Genomic DNA, 22,943 nt, shown 5'->3' on the forward strand with positions numbered 1-22,943 from the left:
TGTATGGATGGAAATTAAGGTCCTCATGCAAAATCAAATACTTGTTGGACATGCCTAAGGCAGCAGCAGATCTGAGCACTGAACGTCTAGAAAGCTGCAAAATTAAGACTTGCAGCTTAGATGTTTTCAGGCGTTCGTAAAGCTCTAGGATGGTCTGCAGATTTTCTGTTCAATGTTGTACCCGTCTGTCTAAATTTAACCACCCACTGAAGAATTGTTTTCCGATTTGGGACATCACCGTTAGGAGGAATGCTGAAGTGCGTTCGGAAGGCGCGTTGTGTAGTGATGATGGATTCATTGCTTTTGAAGAACACTTCGATGGCAAAAGCATGGTGTGCACTGGACCTTGGCATGCTGCAGACTGAAAACTGCAAGGGACTGCCTATCAAAGGACCCCCACCCCAACCCACTCAGCCACCTCCTCTACCTCACGTAATGACCTTGAGAAATGTGGTAGTTCGTTTTGGCTCACCCTGTATAAACTGCTTACAGTATCCATCATCAACATCTGAACACAGTCCAGTCAGTGCATTCAAAACAGCCTTGCAGTGACTCAGACTTCTCATCCCACACTTGTGTGAGTTATAAAGACGGCTTTACAGACTGGAGTAAGATGGACACAGGTATGATCTGATGAACCTAGTGTGGAGTTTTGCTCTCGATTCATCAGCACCTTTAATGTTCCCACAGCACTGATCAATCGTTCCATTGTGAAGAGTACTGGTAAAAACCAGAGGGTTTGAACACTGGGTAAAATCGTCCAAAATAAAATTCGGAGAGCCGTGAGACAGTGATTGAAACTTCTGTACCACACTGGAGATGGCGCTAGTGGCTTCACTTATTGCTGTCTTCAGGTGAAGAATATTCACAATCATGATGAAAATTTGAGGAAATGGTCCGGGCAAATAAACGGGGAGCAGACAAACAGACAGAAGTTCTGCATCCTTCGTGCACACTATTTTGCTAACCATCCCCGATTTACACCATTATTTACTTATATAAAGGCAGATGTACATGCCATGGTCTATCCAAATGAACTCGCGCATCAAATCCATCGATTGTTTGGTGGTCATCTGAATCATTTTCGTTCAGCCACTTTTTCTGTAAAAGCCATAATACATGCAATCTCTGTTCTCGGCCTGAAAGCACACACATACTCGAAGTTCATCCACTTTGTTTCGAAGAGACTGAACAATCGATAAGAGTTGGTCAGGTAGGCCGAACTCCTCACAGTTTGTTTCAGTCTTTTTCCAAAGCTTCCTCTTTTCACCATTTTTTGTTCTGTTGTGGTTATGCAGTTATTATAACAAGTTACTGTACCGTATCAGTCCTATGATACGTTGTGAAATTGGGCCGAAGATGCGCAAGCTCATGCGTGAGCTCGACTGAAACAGGTACTCCCTGCTGTACTCAATCTGATTAGGTGGAGTTGCCTAGTCAGATGAAAATAAATCCAAAGAATAAACGTTCTCAATTTGTTTATTTCCTTGCAACACCATCCAAGTCATAATTAACTCCTAGAAAATAGGAAAGGACAGACAAACATAAAAGGAAGAGAAATGCAACAAAATGTAACAAAACATGGGGTGAGACAATCCTGCTGTTGGTCATTACGAGCGCAGCACCCTGACAACCACTTTCAATATTGTTTTGGTCTCTTGTTCTTTTTCTTCAGTTTTACTAATAAATAGATTATGTAGATGAAAATCGTCACACTATAACTGGCTTAATAGTCTATACAAGTTCACAATTTGTATCTAGCAATAGTCCACAATTTCTGGGGCTAAAAAAAACTTTAGAAATTTTTTTTACTTCATTTGCCAATTTATGAGCTAAATCATCATTTTTATATTGCAGTCCATTTTTATATTGCACACAACTGTTAAGACTTCACTTCTAATTAATTTGGTTGAGTTCAAACAGTATTCAGGCATATCAACACATTTTTGCACAGGTATATTCCAATGACTGCATAATGTATAAAAAAAAATCTTAAAGCAAATCAGTTTTTCTTTTTTTTTTTTAATTTCTCAAGATATCAGAACTGCATGAATGTCAAAATTAGGTAATCATTTTGGTCTAAGAAAGATGGTGACTTTACATTTTACCACGTAGTTTAATTGTGAGGCACAGGGAAAAATTGTACACAAACCAATTTGAAAAAATAGACTTTCAGCAGATGAACGTGTGTGTGAGCTTACTTTCACTAGCTTAATTCTTCAAATTAATATTTTCAGTAATTATTTTCCTTAATTCTGTTGCTTGGTTAAGTTTGCACATTTAAAATTATTATTACTAAACAGATTAGGCATTTGGTTTAAACAGTTTACTCAATACAAATCAATTACACGCTGAAGTAGTTGTCCGCAGGTCTGAACTTGGCATAGGAAGCAAGTACTCCAAAGAACTAAGATTCTCTACGGCTACTCGAAGAACCCAAAATGTAAGTTTCTTTAAAAATATTTATTATTATTCTCCTCATCCACAGTTCCACCCAGACTTGCAAAATGTTCAAAAGCTTGAAGTCCAACAGGAGACAACCTGGCAATATTTACATGGGCAGCAGGGCACTATTTAAATCGTTGTACAATGACAGCGTTGAGAAGATTGGCTTCTTTCAAGGTCAGATTTTCATCGGTTAACTCTTTGTTAGGAAAGGTGGTCATCATCACAAATTCAACAGCTGCCATAGCAGGACGGGCTCCGACAATGAACTGGCGTATATCCTGAATTCTGAAACATATACACAGAGACCACCTATGAGTTCTGAGCCAGACTTAACAAAACAACATGTAAACAATTTCAATATTGTACACAACAATTTTATAAACTGAAAATGACTCCAGTAGGTAGGTGACTCTGACTTATATTTACAATGCGTTAAATAAATTTCAAAAAATGGTCAAGGTATACAGTACCACTTCCAAACAGTATCATCCTAAGTGCCACCAAGTTAACATCTCAAAGAAGCCCAAAGGAAGTAAATGGCAGATGTCATGGATTCACATCCGGAATTTGGACGAAAATTATAACAAAGACAAAAAGTTGAACAATAAACAGCATGGTCCTGCCTAGGCCAGAATAAACGAAAGCGGCACCATCTAAAGTGTCCGTGAAGTCTCTGCAGGGGGTCTACAAATGGTCAGCTACCAATATACCTCTGTTTATCTGTGAGGGAGTACAGTGGAACCTCGGGACACGAACGTCTCAGACCACGTACAAATCGGGTTACGTCCAAAAAGTATGCCAGACTTTTGCATCTATTCACGACCACACACTCTGGTGACGAACAAGCCAGTTTCCCTTCCGGGTCGTACGCGCCGATGATTTTTCGCACGTGTTCAGTCTCTCCCTGTGCATTCCCTGTGGAGCGAGCGAGAAAGCGAGATAGAGAGCGAGAGCGTGAGAAGGCAGTTAACGAATGCACCGGGCTTGTTTTTAAAGAGACTGCAAGGTTAGTTTTCTCTGTTGAAGGTTCTCTCAGTGTTATTCAATGTTTTTACATTTAGTTTACTATTATGCTGTGCATTCTATGGCATAATTAACTATTTTTGTGCTTAAAAACCTTTAAAAAAAATATATTTACATACAGCTCTTACGGTTCGGAACGGATTAATTGTATTTACATACAATGAAATTACTTTGGTTCATGACCAAATCGGGTTGTGACCAGAGTTTTGGAACGAATTACGGTCGTGACCAGAGGTTCCACTGTACTTACATACTACATGAGCCTACACCATCAACATCTTTTATTTTCTACTTCCCATGTAAATTTCTCTGATGATTGTCTTGATGGCTATGTGATTTTCTTGAATGAATATCAGCAGATACTGTGAGAGCAAATCTTAGAAAGTTAATTTCTGATCTTCAATTTATATAGTGTTTGCTTAATTTCAATAGAATATTATCTTCTTATAGCTACCTAGAATATGGTATAGTCTTTAACAGCCTGTAAGTGGACATAAGATAGAACTTTCTTTGCTGTCTCTGTAGAACAGAGTGTTAATTAAACCAGTGAGGAAACAGTCTTGCTGCTTGCATGGACTATTAGATATGTTTTCAAATGGGAGATGGCATACAGTTTTCTGATCGTGTTTAACTTGCTTAACATGCCTCAAGTACGACTGTATGACCAAACTTTGAGAAATGAAACAAGGAAAAAGCCTTAAACAGAATTTTTCTTTTCTTTAACACCAATTTTTTCTCTATTTTTGTGTGAACAGTTTTGCCTTGAAATTTTACTAAAACTTTTAAAATGAAGGCACGTTGTCTGTGGAATTATTTGGAACACGCGTCGTCACACTGTGGCTAGAATCATCCTATGAAGTGAACTAAAAGCTGCAGAGCTTTAATAATTTTGGATAAACAGCTACAGATGCATCTCACGAAGATGTGAGAAGTGGCGCACAGGGGCAGATTTCAAAATATTTCTTTCCTCTCATTACTTCTTTTTTTTTGTGATAATGTAATCCATAATTTCTATTTTATCTTAAAAATATCACTTTTCAACTGTAAGTCAGTAAAATTTAATGAGAATATTATCAGCTTACATATTCAAAGAGATCATGGTTGAATTAGAGATGAAAAATAATGTCATGCTAACATTCTGTAATGTAATGTTAATTGTAAGAGTTTTGTTAGAAATATATTGTATGTTTGTATTTTTTACCCAAAATAAAATTAACCTTTTTCTTTTAACTATAACTGAACTGACATACCACAAAGACCAAGTTTCAAATTGGCAATACACTTTACAGGAAACCTCACATGGTCTCTAAAATGGACACACTTGCATAATTTTTTATTAAAGTTAGGATTTAAATTTTCAAAAAGTCTGAATTAGGAGAACCACCCTAATTTGGGGTATTCAGAAGAAATATAATGATTTACTCCACGAGGTAGAACTACTTAATCAACAAGAATAGTTGTGTCAGATATTTAAAATATTAAAATGTCTGCTTCAGTTTATAAGATTGTAATAGACATCTGTCATCTTCACCCTCTGATACAGACCCATAGAGGGCTAGACCTGTAGCATAGGATCATATCATCAACATCATCATATTCAAAATCACTGACCTTGAGTAGACCAACACCTCACCCACCCCATATGCTTATGACTGAAAGCTGAAATATTTACCCTTCTGGGGGCGCCTTTCAGAGGGCTAGGACCCTCCAGTAAATCAAATGTCAAAATTATACTCATGATCATCCAACTCAAAATAGCATAAAATGACAACTCATAATCCTGCATTGCCAGGTCCCATTTTTGTGAACAGTGGTAACTTTTACCTCTCGTATGCCATGAGGGGGTGAAGCCCTGGGGTTGACTGATATTGCATTACAGAAGTTCAGATCCTTCTGATCATTTTAGCGGACGACACCGACTGGTTTAATATTTATAATAAGAGTGTAATTTCCTACAAAAAACATGGTCCAAAACGGGCTTAAAAATCACTCTTTTCAGTTATACAAAACCAACCATAGGGAGACCCCCCAAAAAAATTGGCACTCTACATAACCAGGCATCAAGACAAGTCAAACGCTGCATTATATGGGGGTTTTCTTTTATCGGTAAATCAGGAGACACCAGACCAAAAAAAAGGAACAAAACTCACTTACCTCCCATTTTCTAAAATCGTTCAATTACAATGTTGTGGAAAACAGGGCCACTAACCATCCTACAAAGTGACCTTATCATTAATCAACCTAATGCTCTTTTTTGAGGTGTAGGAGAAAAGCAGAGTAAGGTGAGAACATACATGAACATTGTCAAAATGTGCAAACTGTTCACAGGCACTGATCATGCCAGGACTCGGGTCCCTGGGGCCTCAAGCCAGCAGCACCTGAGATAAAAAATATTTACAAAAGTAGTAACCACTTGTTTCCTTCCCTCACCTGTGGGAGTGGTTGAACTTCTGGACGAGACGCCCTCCGTCTGCTAGTCTGATTTGGATGTTGGTGGTGGGCTCTGAATCGCTGAGTATTATTGATGAGCTGGCTCTAGCTTCATTATCAGCCTGCTGGGCCCCAGAAACTGAACCTATAACCTGTGGAGTGGCACTGAAAGCACAAAATACTAAGTATCAATGTAGAGAGAAAGCTCACTTTTATATTATACAAGACCACTTTGATTACTTACATTTCAAACCATCTTAGATGGGTAGCACAGCTAGTAGTGGTTATGAGGGAAATCAGGACAGTAAAAGGTTTTTACAGTAATTGCTACGGCATATTCATGTACAAAAATAAATGGGTATCAAGAATGGATAAAGCATGTAGTAACCTTAATTTTTTTTAATGAAAACACCCATCAAACACAAACTAATAGAATGCATGTGGCAACATAACAGTTCCAATTTATTAAACACATTGTTTGCAAAACAAACAGCATAGTTCTAAAGAAATGAACATTCTTTCAGCACTTCCTTGGATACATTTTTCTTGGTGATTATATTTCAAGTGTTAAGCTTTATATATATTCATAGAATAGTGTTAATGAAGGTGCTTGCTGATCTTGAATAAATTCTTACAAGGGGATAAAATAATCTTCACAAAATTAAACCCAAATCAAACACTGAATGGAAATAGCTTACCACCTACTGGTCACAGGTGGTAAGTAAACTGAGCAGTACTTCTCCTTCCACAGATATAGTTGAACTGGCTGAGTTGGTCTGGGCATATATTTTGGACCCCTCAGGCACCTCCCTGATACAGCGTACTGGAAGAAGACTGATGAACAGACTCGAGATACGCTGAAAGGATGGCATTTTTTGAGACCTCTTGAAAAATTGGTAGGGATAGTAAGGCCTAGGAAGTATAGCCTAGCCTGTTGGTACTGAAACCCTCAGCAGTAAAACCAGAATGGTATGAATCATATAGATATCGACAGTGCCCTCCATAATGTTGGGGTCAAAGGCACATTTTTCTTTGATTTACCCTTCTATTCCACAGTTTAAAATTATAAATCAAACTATTCAGATGTGATTAAAGTTCACATTGCAGACCTTTACATACATTTCGGTCACACCATGTACTCTCATTACACTTTTTATGCATGGTCCCCCCATTTCAGGGCACCATAATATTTGGAACATTGGCGTCACAGGTGTTGTGGTAACTCATGTGTGTTTGATTGTTTCGTTAGTGTAAGCATATGACGCCTAGGCTTGTGTCAACCTCAAGACTGACTACCTTTGGAGTCTACAGTTCACATTAATCATCATGAGGACAAAAGCTTTGCCAATATAAGTCAAAGAAGCCATTACAAGGTTGAAAAACAGGAATTAAGCCATTTGAGACATCGGTAAAACCTTGGGTGCACCTGAATCAACTGTCTGGAACATTATTAGGAAGAAAGAACGCAGTGGTGAGCTTGGTTATCACAAAGGAAATGGTAAGCCAAGGAAGACTACTACTGCTAAGGACAAAGGAATCCTCACTGTGGTAAAGAAAAGGCCCCAAATGCCTGTCTGGCAGATCAGAAACAGTCTTCATGAGGCAGAGGTGGATGAGTCAGAAACGGCCAGATTACAGTTTCCAAAAAAGTACTTAAAAGAGCCTTCAGAATTCTGGAAAACGTCTTGTGGACAGATGAGACAAAGATGAACCTACATCATGAGTAATGGCAAGGTGCAAAGTGTGGACACGAAAAAGGAACTGCTTAAGATCCAAAGCAGACAACCTCATCTGTTAAAACATGGTGGTAGGGGTGTTATGGCTTGGGCATGTATGACTGCAGCAGGACCTGGCACACTTCTCTTCATTACTGATGGAACTGCTGATGGCAGTGGCACAATGAATTCTAATGTGTTTAGAAGCATCTGATCTGCTTAAGTTCTAACAAATGCTTCCAAAACCCACTGGATAATGATCCAAACATACTGGTAAGGCAACACAGGATGTTCAATGTTCAAAGCTAAAAATTGGAAAATCGTTGAATGGCCAAGTCATTCACCCCATTTACATCCAATCGAGCAGGCCTTCCATATGCTGAAGAGAAAATTTCAGGGGACAAACCCCAAAATAAGCAGGAACTTAAAATGGTTACATTACAGGCTTAGCAGAGCATCACCAGAGGAGGAGATCCTCAGCACCTGGTGATGTTTGCGAATCACAGACTTCAAGCAGTCACTGCAAGCAAGGAATAAGCGACACAGTCCTACATATGACGGCTTTAATAGACCTGCCACTGCTGGGCCCCAAACATTATGGTGCCCCAGAAAGGGGGGCAGTGTATAAAAAGTGCTGTCATATCTAAAATGTATGTAAATACCCTTGAATGAAAGTCTGCAATGTGCACATTAATCACGTTTGCATGGACTGATTTGGAATTTTAAAGTGTGGAGCAGAGGGGTAAATCAAGGAAAAATGTGTCTTTGTCCCAAAAATTATGAAGGGCACTGTATCCAAATGGATACAAATGTTTATAATTAAGTACTTTTTTCTTTAAAGCTTGTACATCTGAGACTGATATACTGAAAGCTATCCAAGTGACAGCAGCTGATTTCATTTGCATGTGCAGGGAATGCTTGAGACGAGCATTTGAATTAAACAAATGCAAACATGGGTGACTGCTAGCCAAGAAAAACCAAATATTTTTTAACAAACTTTACATCCTCTTAGGCAATTTTATCTCAATGTTTAATTGTCTTATCAAAGAATATAAAACAAAAACAGATTTAACTTTTGTCCAAAGGAAAAGTATGCAACAAGCATTTTAGCAGCAGGAGAGCAAACAGGACATTTGGGCTGAGTAAAACAATGCCTTCTTAGTGTTCCTACTTACTAACTAGGAGTTGAATCAAATTCTGACAGTAAACATTTCAAAAAACGTATGCTAACTGCACTGCATGACATTCACATTAGCGGTTGGATCAAAATTCTGAACCTGAGCAACTGAAAAACGTACTTGCTTCGATATGGAAGACATCAAACCTGATTATACTAAACTAGCTGTGTAAGCTCGCGCTGTAAAAAGCCCGGGGTCCTAGAAACTATTGAAATCGTCAGAAAAAAATTGAAATGTAGAGATGTCAGGTAATTGAAAGGAACTAATCTGGGTGTCTCTCTCCTAGGTTTCATTTTGTCGACGTGCTTGACTCGCTTGTGTATTAGTGGCAGGAGGAAAAGTAAAAGGGATACCATTTTGCCGATGTGCTCATCTTGATTGCATAAGAGTTTCTCTCTCTTCTCGGCGGTTTTACTTTGGCAACAGAGTCGCTTTCTTCTTCCAACTCGTTAACTTGGGGCAGCCTTGCCAGCTCTCTGAGCTTCATGCTGTAGTTGCCTCACATTTCCGAGCTGGACAGACAGACACACACACTTCCATGCATAGACATTTAGTTTTCTGTTTCCTCCAAGGTGGAGCCCTTACCCCCGACTTCACCTCTCACTTCCGGGCTGGACAGACACACACCCTTCCAAGTGTAGATGTTTATATATAAGATAACTGACAACTTCTTATAATTTGATTCTTTTGGAGTTGCCTACATCATAAATCAGTGGACATCCTGTAATTCCATGAATGACAGAGATTCTTTTGATTCCAAACAAACTCTTTATAAACACAAACTTTTGATAAAGTTATTTCTTTCACAGGATGTAGTGAGTGTAGTCAGTTGGCACTGCTGCGGTCCACTTTACTTAATATATCTTATTAATATGAACACTTAAGAGTGCTAACAGTGATCAAAACAAAGACCTAAACAATGTCAAAGATAAACAAAATTACTAAAGGAGGGTCACAGGGTGCCTGTGGCTTTAGAATGATCTGTCTTCTGCCATAAGGGATGCATCTTTTGTCTCAGCATGCAAAACAATGAAGACCTGATGCTTCAGGTCTAATAAAGAAAGGTAAGCTACTTATTTATGTGCAGCAAATATGACCAGCTGATCTTCCTGGTGTTCTGCTATAGCAATTAGTGCTACTACCATATTGACCCAGCTGCAGTTACTCACCAAGTAACAAGACATTACTGGCACAACAGCAGACTTATATATTCTAACAAACAGACTTTAGTATGCGAATGCCTTGACATATGGGGCTGTCTAGTTGGTCTACCAAGTCAAATTTGTTTATTTCCTTTAGAAACACAGTTGAGTTTTTCAACTAGCCATTTTTTAGATGTATTTTAATGTGACTTCTATTACTTGTAATGAATCTTTTTAGTTCTCTTTATTGCTTTTAATTTATCTCGATACCTATATGTATGCGCTTAAAACATTTCATATTTATGTTCTTGTGCTTTATAATATTTTTACATCTTTATGAGTGCTCTTTGCCTGCTTTATTTAAAAGTGCTACAAAAAATAAAGTGAAATACAATTTGTGCTGAACTGCCTTAATTTCAAGAGTAAAATAATATAAATGTGCTTGAAATGTAAGAGAAAAACAAACTATCAACAAACACTGCGCAGGATGAGAACATGTACACTCTTCACGGCCCAAGACACCTTAGCTGTAGACGACAGCACTAACCACAGCACTACCACACCATCCTCACATAAATATAAATACAAACAGATCTTGGTAAATAGTCGAGTATGAAATTCATACACCAGATACCATACCTACCTTCCTAGTTTTTGGCCCTCCCCTGCAAAAGCCTTAAAAGCAATTTTGGGTTTGGAAAACTCTTCATCTCTGTGATCCTCCATATCCAGATTAACCTGGCCACCGCGTGATAACCTTCTCAGTTCTGCAGGAATCTCTCTGAAAACAGCATGCACAAAACAGGTGTGTTCATTTCTGTTCATGCTTAAAGGGCATTCTTTAACATTTCTGTCAGCTAATTTAAACATTGACAGAGCACAACATCCACGTACACAACCATGCAACTGTTTCCCAGAGATGCAACTTTCTAACTGGAGTAAAGGAAGAGTGACTACTCGAATAATCAAGGGCTGGGAGGCAGCCATCTACTGTCAAGAATAACTTCTTAAACATTCCCCTGCAGTATCTTCCCAGTATTCTGTAACAATTAATTACAACAGTGTACTTGGAGGGATACAAAAAAAAAGAAAACTTATTTTGCTTTTATTATATCATGATCTTGTACCCCAAAACTTTGCGAAATTGGCATTGCTTAACAGTCAGAGCAAATGGAAACTGTACAAAATGTTTTTTGTTTTTTTAAGAAATGCAGCTCAATTCAAAAATGAGTGTGATGTGTATACATGTTGTGAGACACTGCAGCCAGGCTAGCAGGAGGTTAATAAGGAAGGGTGTGAACATGATGGCACAGATCTGTGTTAGGATCCAGAGACCACTAGGGGATACAATGCCACACACCACCTATATATATATATATATATATATATATATATATATATATATATATATATATATATATATATATATATATATATATATATATATATATATATATATATATATACACACACACACACACACACACACACACACGTGATTGGAAGGGCACTTATGGGTACTTAAACTTAGCAGAAGCAATGCTTCACAGAACGCTAAGGGTTCAAGCAAGCCAACAGTTATCAGGGATGCTTCACTTGGTTCTAAAAGCAATGCTGACATTTTGTGGTTAATGGAGCACAATGAGATGATGATGTTCCGAATAGCAGTAGTAGATCCAATAACCAAACACTGTGCAAAAATCGGACTGATGCCGTGACTGCACAGATTTGTGCTTAATATTTCAAAATGTGTTTTTCTTCACCTACTTATAATAAAGTTTTATCATGTTGTCTGTACTGCCTACAGTGCTATTTAACACTATTATTTTCACAGAGATCTCAAGGCCTGGAGCCTTGGGCTTCTACTTCCTCAATGTTAACAAGTACTGCAAGTGGTCAACATTATTGGAACCTTTGCACTTTATGTATGTAATATACAAAATCTTGAGAAAAAAATTGGAAACATACTAACTTAAGACCTCCATAATGTTTTAATAGAATGTTCAAAGTTATACAACTAAAAAAAAAAAGATATTCATACAACTTCTACGACCTTCTAAATACGTTTTTTAACATTATTAGAGCCCTCTACACATGAAATAACACCCTTTAGTCACCATTACACTCATAATATATTAGACAAAATAAGAGAAAATAAGACATATTAGATGTTCATATTACTAGGCGCACTCGCCTTTTAAGGCGACCGACTTTTATCCTCAATTTTTGTGCGCTCCATGTGTACATCAGGCATGTAAGTGTAGGGAATGAGAACATCAAAGTGCCCATTCATATCATCTCCTGATAACCTAAGTTTTTTTTTTATCCCCTCATGTGCCTGTCCAAATTCGTACAATGTCAGCCCGAATCTGTACCGCTAAAGACTGAGTTTCATGCACTAAATAAGCTATAGATGAGAATAAGCAAGCAACATCTCCCCTGATATTTACTGCGCGGTGAGGCATTTGTACTCCAACATTAATTATTTCCAGAGACATAATTTTGACTATTTTTCCAGCACATCGCGCACAAAAGCAAGGGAACAATGAGAGCACCAGAACTCTGCTCACATTGCATCGCTTCGTACCTCAAGCCGCAAGTAGTAAGTCTGTGATAAGTGGAATACCGCTACGCTTTGCACTCACGGGACGGAAGGACAATCCCGAACACTTTTAGTAGATTATTGTACTGTACATTTAATTGCACACAAACACACACAGTTCTTACACACAACCACTAACCTATGAAGGTACGACCTCAGTAGGAGAGTCTTCAGAGGTGGTGCAGTATCTTCAGCAGGTGCGTTGTTGTCTTCTTCCATTGAAGGAGTACTAGGAGTAGGGAGTGGGTTTCTGGGTGCGCGGCTGAAGAACATCTTGATAGGCAGTTGCTGGCGCTGTCTTTTCATATGCGTGAGGAGGCTATTTGTAGGGTATTGCCATCTTTAACCATATCCAAGAATTTCACCTTCTCCTGGATAGTAAGCATCTTACTCCGGCGCTTAGTTTTATTGTCAGAAGGCTTAGAAAAAGCAGCACGTTTAGGAGCCATCGTAGGGCTTAGATAAAAGTTCTCAGAAAGAGCATGTGTAGTGACGTAAGCGTGTATGAGAAAAAAATTGCGATAGAGTGAAGCCGCGAAAGTCGAAGCGTGATATAGCGAGGGATCACTGTATTTCCAAAAGTTGTCAGCTGGACTATAATCAGGACTCATTGCAGTTTAAACTGTCCATTTACGCCCCTTTACCCATTCTTTTGTAGCCTTTTTTGGGTCCATTACCTTCAGCCCAGAGTTAGCTTTCTGACAATATCACATTTTGTTCCAAAATACCTTAGTAATCCTCTGACTTCACAATCCTTTAAAAATGTTCAAGGCCTTCAATTCCTGAGGTAGTGAAACAACTACAGAACATTTTTAACTGTTGGAAGGATGTTTGTTTTCTTATAAGCTTCATTTCTTGTCCTGTGAATGTATTGTTGGTCTGTATTGCCATAGAGCTCCATCTTGGTTTCGTAAGTACCCACAACATTTTACCAGGATTACAGTCTTTCAAGGTGGTTTTGGTCAAAGATCAGACATGCCATTTAAGTCCTCTCTCTTATATATATTTCTCTTCTGGTTCGTCCTGCTTCCTGTTCAAAAGCGGTCCCGCCCACACGTAGCCGACACTGCATTTCTCGATTGCTATTCGTCCTCCTCCAAACCCCACCCAACGCTGCCTGCGGTTCCTCTTCAAAACCAGTCCCGCCCACATGTAGCCGACACGGCATTTCTTGATTCCTATTCCTGATCTTCCAAACCCTTCTCCACACTGCTTGAGGCCTCCCATACACCCCCATGCTGCTTTTCTCGATTCCTATTCCTCCTTCGGACTACCGCGTTCCGTGCTCCTCTCTCATGACCCCATTGGTGTCACCTCACCGCCCTATATCTAGCCTGACCGCATGACCTTTCATATCAGCCATATGTGCGCCTGGGAGTCTTTTCTGTAGCCTGCTACAAAAAGGTACTCTGTCGACCATTGGCATTGGTTTTGCTCCTTGCTATTGGTTTCGCTCCTACCTATTTTCGTTATACTGTGCCGGTTATTTCCTAAGCCTTTGTTATAAAATGAACGACAGTATCTTCTCTGTCGACGGGTTTTTGTACAACGTCATCTCTATTCTGGCATACGGCAAGTGCCTGTTCCTATCAGTCAGTTATTTCTTGACACAAACGGTTGACGAAGGCAATGCACTCTCACTAAGATTTCATTGCATCACATTTGGACAGATTTGGAGACGTTCTTCCTGTTGTTCTTTCCAACGCAAGTCAAGTTATCACAACAAGTCAGCAGTACTATCAGTACATGGCAACATCTGGAGTTTATGGTGGTGAAGCTGAAATTCAAGCTCTTTCCGAAATTCTCCATGCTACCATTGTCATTTACTTCAAACATGACCTCAGCATCCCACCTTGCATTTACAATTCTGGAAATACTCTCTTCATTAATATTAACAACAAAGTTCTTGATCTTATACACAGTGAAAAAGTAACCTTCAAGAGTGTAGATACAGTAGTCAGTGACGATCCTAATGATCAACTAACGTACTCAAAAGAGTTTTTACACACTTTCACACCAACTGGCATGCCTCCCCATAACCTTCATCTAAAGGTAAGAGCTGTAGTTATGCTCCTCTGAAATATTATGCCATCAAAAGGTCTTTGCAACGGAACAATACTCATTGTTACCCAAATACATACAATTATTATTGAGTGCAAACTGATCGATATCCAAAATTATGAAACAATCTTCGTTCCCAAAATCTCTCTCCTTCCTTCCGACACCAATCTCCCTTTTAAATTTAAATGCACACAATTCCCACTCAGACTCGCCTTCTCCGTGACTATCAACAAGTCCCAAGGACAAACGTTTGCAAAAAATTTGTGTTAATCCACAACAACCAGTCGTCAGCCACGGTCAGTTGTGCATGGCTTTTTCTAGGGTTAAATCTTTTGACTCATTATCTGTCATCTCCACCAAAACACCTATTCACAACTGTGTCTTTCAGGAAGTATTTATTTCTTCTTGATTTCTGAATTCCTTTCTCACCATTTTCAGTTCCTATTTCTACACCGCCATAGGCTACGGCAGGCGTTGGCTAGTATAAAATACTGGATTTACCTGCCATTTACATTCTCTTTCATTGTCATTGAAACAATTCATCAAAGAAAATAACCCTAATTAGACATTGATAGTTAATCTACATTGTGAAAATATGTCGGTGCGCCCTTGCAAAAGCTTCAGTAAATTTGATTAATGTATTTTACTGACATTGCCAGGAACATATTCTGAATAATAAACTGTTGCAAACAAGAGAAACCACTTTTATGTTTTTAAAATTGGATACCCTTATTCCACCAAGTAAATACTGGAATCCCATTACTAGAAATAACATTAATAAAAATATCTGAGATATCAGTTCATTAAATTAGCTTGACTGTTCAGACTTATTTTAGGCAGTATAATTTCAGATGCCATACGATAATTAACATTTTAAACAGCTTCCAAAGTTATCTTTGGGGATATAAAGTGACTAAAAGCAGTGTTACAAAAATTATATACCAAAATCTGTAAACAGTTGCGCACGTGCACGTGCACGTGCACGTACACACACACACACCACTTTACTGGTACATTAGTTCATTATAGAATTTAAGGAAAGGAACTCAAGCTGTGCAAATAATTAAAATCACATTAACGTTGCTTTCAAGGAGACTTTGAACATCTTTATCTTACCCCCTCCTGATGGATTCTAGGAACTGAGCATTTTCTGGGTCAGAGTAACTCCTGAGCTCTCCTTCATCTAAACTGAATCCCGATTTCCACAGTTTTAATACCACATGAACCTGTCAACAGAAAAAAAATATTCTACAGTTGTCCAATTTACTCGAAAAGCTTCTTGCTATAAATATCTACATACATCTTGTGATGAATCTGAAGACCTCCTCTCTCCAGCTACGTAGGCAGACTGCTCCTCTGGTGCTGCACCGAGACGATAACCACCACCAGCAAAAGGCTATTAAGGATAAAAGAGCGTTGCTTAACAAGCTGCATTTTGACAACCTTTCAAATATTTCAGAAATACAGTAAACAATGCACTGACAACATAATCCTTGGTCCTATTAATAAAACCAAAACCACATAAATCGAATTAATTCATTAATCAAAATGAAATGCTACTCTTGCATTCCTACCTTATTTCTGTAATACATCAATGGCACCTGTTTACATATTCTAGTGTGTGTTGCGTGTATGTGTGGGGCAAAATCATAATGTATTTTCGTGTTTTAATAATACTGCATTTGTAATTAATAAACAGAAACAGACAAAAAATGTGGCAGCCTGAGGCCTGACTTGGAGAGGATATAATGGAAAAACTAGAAACGCATACTTAGTTTAAAAACTCTGCTACAGCGAGAAAGAACTACTGTATATAACACTCCATCTTATGGGTCATTACTGCTTGACCTGTATTAATATGGTAGACAAAGGTTTATCGGACTTTGTATTGAGAGTTTTGCAATATTGAGCAGACCAAAGTACTTTGTGAAGACACTTTTAAGCTTTATGGGTCTTGCTCTCTGTTACTGTCTTTTAAGGTCTAACTGCAAAGCTCTCTCACTCAGTGCATTTATATGTACCTTAATAACCCGATTATTGACAGAAACCTGGTTTGTAAAACTTTTATTACAGTTACAGAAACCAGTTTATTGGTCTTGGAAAAATCTGGTTAACAGAGGTACATTTCTCTATGAATATCCTGGATATGTCGCCATGTAAACCCTTAATCAGGTTACAGTATTTCGGAAATTACTAACTTTATATTGAGGAGCTGAGAGTGCAGTGCTAAGCTCAGCAGTACAATCAAAGGATCAATGTTGGGAAACACGGCAAAAATAATATGAATTAAGTAGTCCAATTGCTATTTAAAGTAACTAGTAAGCCAACGCATTACTTATTTTAAGTCAAAGTAGCTGTGTTTTCATTACTCTAGTTGTAATGAGTACAAGGCAAGACAAGATGTTCAAGTATTGGTGTGCCATTCCTTTGCAGAGCTCAGTTTCACAGCCAAGCAAAAAATAGTGTGCTGCGGGCAATCCAGTAACATAAACATATAAATAGTTTAGTTTGTAATTCAGCTATTTGCTACATCTATATATATATATAAAAAAAAAAATTATATATATATATATATATATATATATATATATGCGACTGGGTTACATTGTGGCTTTTGTACAACCTACCTGGTACCTCTTCGGTGATTCAGGTTGAGGATGTAAAAGGGGCGCCAATGTTATTTACTTCACAGCACATAAACGACAAAATGTATTTATAAAACACAAAATTATCACAGGCTTCATGATTGTTTTTGGATACACAGTGACCAATGATAAAGTTAAAACTTTCTGTTTTTGCATTTTAATGATGTTGGAGCATTTTGACAACAGAAGAACTGTGACAACTGTAGAAGATCACTTGCACAAAAAAGCCTGCCTTAAACACGTTACTCACCTTATCCTGGTTATGTGTGTGCATGTAAACACGCTGACTGTTTGACTTAAATTGTGCCTGTAAAATTTCTTTTTAATCTTAAGTTCTAGAGTGACAATACTCCTGTACTTTGGCTCTATATTTTATGTTCCAACAGCTCTGATATGGGATCCACTGCGTATCAGCTGTTTCTATTTCTATGCACTATCATTTAATTTTTAATCTGAAAAGCACTTTTAAGCATTTATGTTCCTGTGGTTTTACCAAGCATTTGAATATTTTGCACAACCTTTTATTATCTCGATGCCCTAAATTGTATCATTACGCCTTCTGATACAGTGCTCACTTAAAAGTACTATAAAAATATCTTATTCAAATTTCCTTTACAATTATTCTAAAAGATTCTTATGACACAGAAAAATCAGGAAAAGAATCGTATCTGACCATACCCGTGCTCTACTAGATTCTCCAGGACCTTTTGAAGCCTTCTCCACAGGAACAGCTCCATGTTCTCTGGCCCCTTTAAATAAATCATCTACTAATTCATTTGAACTTTTTTTCTTTGGAGGGCCAACAATTTGCTGACCACTTCTTTCTGAGCCACCAGCATAAAATCTGTTGATTAGAAAAACAGAGTTGTAAGTTATTACATTCGAATTCCACAATGGAACATGCCATTGCAGTGAAAAAAACAGAGAATGAATAACATGCAGAACGCACTTACAGAAATTAAAGAGAATGAATTCTAACTGAATGAAATGGCTGAGGGACAGGCCTGTACTCACAAAAGTTAATTCAAACAGGAGTTCTCCAAATTTCTGGGAGAAATGACACCGAACTGAGACAAGCTTTAAATTCTCTTGTGATTTTAATGTTCATGTGTGCTGCCAAAGTAAATCTCTGCTTGAACACTTTTTAAACTTTACGGATTCTTTTAACCTTGTACAGTTTGTGAGAGGCCCAGCCCATGAACATACATTGGATCAAATGGTGTAAGCGTACAATCTGAGCTGCTGGCCTTTCTGATCACCTGCCTGTTATAACCGAGGCTTCCTTGTCCTGCCAAACAGTCAATATTTGTAATCAGACTCTCTGCTCTCGCACAATAAACCCCACTACTGTTGACCAGTTTTCTACAGCTTTTATGGATGCTGTGTGATTATCATCAATATCACGTTCTGTTAAAGTTCAAGTGTTCAAATCCTAAACCTGATAAGTAACACCTCTCGTAACCTTAGTCGGACATGTAGATCAAATCATAATTGTGCAAAAAGCCAAATTTTAGGTGTCTTTTGATATTTTATTGGTCAGTTTGCCAAATTACAAGAAACTTGTGAAATCTACAAGAACAAAGTATTTTTCATACATTGCAAATAACTATCATCGACCTACAGTTTTATTTAACACTATCCTTAAACTATCATCGACCTACAGTTTTATTTAACACTATCCTTAAACCATTCACTCCTGTTCTGTCAGAAAACTGGTGATTGAACATTTGAGCACACACAGGAAGATGTGCGTAAAAAACAAAACAAAACACCAAAACCCAAAATGAGACACAATAATCATGGTCGAGAGAACGAGAGGGTCAAAACGGAAAGGACATGCAAGAAAAGAGCACAATGATAAAGTTTTCATTATTTCAGAGATTTGGCATCCGCAGATCCGATAAGGATTTGCCCTCTTTGCCAAGCTTTTATCCCACTGTGTCAATTACGCATGATTCCAGGCTTCATAGGCCATGCCCCAATAACACAGTAAGCAGACCTAACAATTAAAATAAACATTGGTGACCTTAAAGGACCCAAAATCACACTAAATCATGACCGTTCCTACACGTCCTGACACGTAATCAACAGTCTGCAAGGATTTCCTCAGATTTTTTGATAGAAATATTGTTGACGTTCGATCTAACATTACTCCCTATGTTGATGAGCCGTCTTGTCTGCTCTACATGCTCTGTTGTCGTTCATCAGTTTGAGCCTGTATCTCTTCCTTTTTCGGTAATAGTTATTTCACCTTAAACCCACAGCCTGCCTGAGAGTGTTTTTTACATGGTTGAGTCTAGTGTTTTGAGCATTATAAGTAGTTGTCTTAACACTGGTTAGGTAGCAGCCTTTTTTAAACAAGTTGTGGTGCAGGATCCCCTCAAGGTGGCTGGATATCACGGCCAGACTGTACACTGCTATTGCGAGTGCTATGCAGAGTAGAGGCAGAACCCTTCACGTCGTCAGGGGTGTGTTCTTGCTCCTACTCTGTTCAGTGCTTGCATGGACTGGGTGTTGAGCAGTGTCACGAGGTCCAGTGGCTGTGGGGCATCTTTTGTGAAGAGAGATTCACTAATCTTGACTTTGCCGACAATGCCATGATGTTTGCAGAGTCAATGGAGGCTCTGATCGGGGCTCTCAAGACAGAGAGACCGAGCGATGAGTCCGAGTGTCTGGGCTTGTGAGTGTCCGGGATAAAGACCTAGATCCAGGCCTTTAACGACCTCTTGGGTACAGCCACTCTGTCTGCTGGGAGAGTGTCAACCTTGTTTCTGGGGGCTCTTCCTATGAAGTCAATTGACGGATTGAGAGAGCATGGTGGGTAATGAGGTCACTGGAAAGGGGTGTGTGGTGCTCCCAATATCTTTGGAAAAGGAGAAAGGTCCAAGTCCTGGTGCTTCCTGTTTTGCTATATGGTTGTGAGACATGGACGCTATCCAGTGACCTGAGACAAAGACTGGACTCCTTTGGTACTGTTTCTCTCTTTAGAATTTTTGGGTACCGCTGGGTTCACTTTGTGTCCAATGAGCGGTTGCTCATTGAGTTCCGACTGAGGCACGATCGATCGATCGATTGATACTTTATTAATCCCAAGGGGAAATTCACACCACTGCCACTGAGTGGAAATGTCAGTTAACGCAGTATGGCCATGTGGCATCATTTCCCGAGGTTGATCTGGCTTGCAGGATCCTCATTGTTGAGGAATGCTGAGGTCTTTGGAGATGGCTTTGTTCCCTTTTGCATTCTGATGTTTGTTGTTAATAGCAAGTTGTCTCAGGCAACTCTCTTGTCTGTCATTGCGAAAAAGGAACAGGGAGTGCATGTGGTCGTTATAAAGATTAGAGCCATCATTCATTGGTTAATTCAAGCGATGCAAGTAGTGACAATTAAACACAGGTGAGCTATACTGCAATGAGAATGCTGGTCTTTTGTATAAAACTAATTTGAAATCTTTACAAGAGTGCCAGTAATCATGATTAGGTCATGATTTTATTTTCCTCTTAGAAATGACTACATGTAAGTGGCACAGACATATTTTTCTGTAAGGTATACCTTTGAACATACTTTTAAAATATTATGATGATATAAAGTTGATACACACTGTAATTACTTGTCAAGATATTATACAATAACGTTGACCATAATTGTAGCTTTTGCCATAATGTGATGAACAGCTGGAGAATCCAAATTATCTGATGGTTATCCTGCTGACCCCGAAGCTTTAAGCTCTTGTAGCTCTTTTTAACTTTGCACTACGTATTGCACATTTCTGTGTGATGGCGAATATTGTATTGTTTAAGTTTACTTCTTTATCTTTGTGTTATTTTGTTACCAGGAAAGAACACATACAAAGAAAATGTCTTTGTACTGGTCACATAAGGAAACTAAAACATTGGTAAAAGACAAAAACATCTTTGCTGCAGCGCATGACCCAGCACTGTTTGTATCACATGGTGGAAAAACCAGAGGTCACAAGCACAAAACATCTGTCAATAAAAATTAAACTTGCTTTACTGAATTGGGAGAGACAGGATACTAAAACCTATCCAGGCTGCATTGGGCCTAAAGCAGAAAATAGACATATGCATAATAAGACAAAAAAGGTACTTGATGATCATACAAACCCCTTTTAAATCGTTTTAGGATTTGCCACCAAATGGCCAAATGGAGACAGAGGTGGAAACTGGTCTACAACATTTAAACTGATAGAATCAAGGCTTTGTGTTATGGGTATAGAAACTCAGGACAAAGCAAAGTATTAGGCATGCTCTGTGAAAACGAAAAAATGTGCATCATTGATACCACAGAGATGTCTTTCTAAATAAAGAAAAACTGAATTTCTTCTTCTGTTTGAATAAAATAATATTCAAAAACTTCTGTTAGAAGTGCATGGAGGAGAACACAATAATAAGAGATTAAACACAGTTAACTGAACTGGCTGTATTTTATCGCTTAACACTAGAATTACCAGAGTCTACGAAAAAAATCGTAGATCCAGCCCACCTTAAAACCATTCTCACCTCTTCGCCAGCGTCCTTTGTCTTCTAAATGTGCCGATTAAGACGAGCAGCAAGCAGATGGCTATTCCATCCCCCACTGTCACAAAACGTTCACTAAGTTTTCCCAGCTCATGCCCTGTTTGATTATCTGGGAGTGACTCAACTGCTGGAGTTTTAGAGTGGAAATAATAGATCGTTATTTGGAAAACATGCATTTCATGTGTGTTCTGTTTCTACAGTAATCTGTGTAAACACATTGTTAAAACAGAAACTTTGTCATATTTTAGTAATAAATGTTACAAAATGTAGGCATAAACTATAGAATGTGTGAAGCCTGAATTCTAAAGATCAAATAAACACTTTCACAAAAGGTTCAAGAACGACACAACAGTTTCCGTGGCGTAGTTCAATTCCCTGCCAGGAAGAAAGTGTTACTTTTTTTTTCTTTTTAACCATGGCCGCGCTGCCTGCCTCCCTGCCTGCAAGCGTCTGCTTTCTACGTGCTGGGGCTTTTTTCTTTTTTTTTTTCTTTCTTAAGTAAATCGTTAAGTTTAAAATGTCGATCGCAGTTATTTCTGTTGATTAATTCATGCTTTCATTCATTATAGCTAATACTGTTAACAAGAGGTCGTTATTTTTGCCTGTTGTATATTATCTGTTGTATCTATCTAGCGTCTTTATCTCCACTCTCACTGCCTGCAGCGTGTGTCGATTGATATATGATTTAATGTATTTTCTCTTTAACCTCAAACGGACATAAAATTTATAAGTTGGTATGCACTGTCAGTTAATGAGATCGTTATATTTTCATGTGGGATGCTCCTTTGAAAAAATATTTTAACAACTGAGACTGCAATTAACATGAACAAGTGTCCTTATAACTGTTATTTTTAAGATCCATAACACACAGACAGACAGAGCACTGCGTAATAGAGAGACAGACAGTCAGAGAAGTCACTAGATATATAAACAAACAGGGAAGGCACATGTACTGAAAGAAAAAAAAGATCAACATGTGCGTTGTTCCTGCTGCACTGAATAAGCTCACGCGCTCTAACCCCTCCCCTATCTGATTCTAAGTACAGATGCAAACCAAGTGTATGTGTGTACTGTATAATATTAACAAAAAGAGCAGCTTACTACTGAAAATGGCAAATATAGGAGTGAGTGGAGATCAAACTGGAGACTCTTGATTACACT

General features: G+C 38.4%; 1 protein-coding gene across 1 annotated transcript in view; it reads right to left on the reverse strand.

Annotated features, from left to right (window-relative positions):
• Window positions 1–1,461: 1,461 nt before the first annotated feature.
• nsfl1c (NSFL1 (p97) cofactor (p47)) overlaps window positions 1,462–22,943 on the reverse strand; it is a 46,907-nt gene continuing 25,425 nt past the window's right edge. Inside the window, exons 4-9 of the mRNA XM_039767865.1 lie at window positions 17,923–18,088; window positions 15,900–15,995; window positions 15,716–15,825; window positions 10,580–10,717; window positions 5,902–6,066; window positions 1,462–2,733 (exon numbers count right to left, since the gene is read on the reverse strand). Of these exons, the coding sequence (XP_039623799.1) occupies window positions 2,571–2,733; window positions 5,902–6,066; window positions 10,580–10,717; window positions 15,716–15,825; window positions 15,900–15,995; window positions 17,923–18,088 (838 nt within the window). The 3' untranslated portion in view covers window positions 1,462–2,570. The remainder of the gene's footprint in view (window positions 2,734–5,901; window positions 6,067–10,579; window positions 10,718–15,715; window positions 15,826–15,899; window positions 15,996–17,922; window positions 18,089–22,943) is intronic.

The sequence above is a fragment of the Polypterus senegalus genome, chromosome 10 (genome assembly GCF_016835505.1).
Source record: "Polypterus senegalus isolate Bchr_013 chromosome 10, ASM1683550v1, whole genome shotgun sequence".
Taxonomy (NCBI): Eukaryota; Metazoa; Chordata; class Cladistia; order Polypteriformes; family Polypteridae; genus Polypterus; species Polypterus senegalus.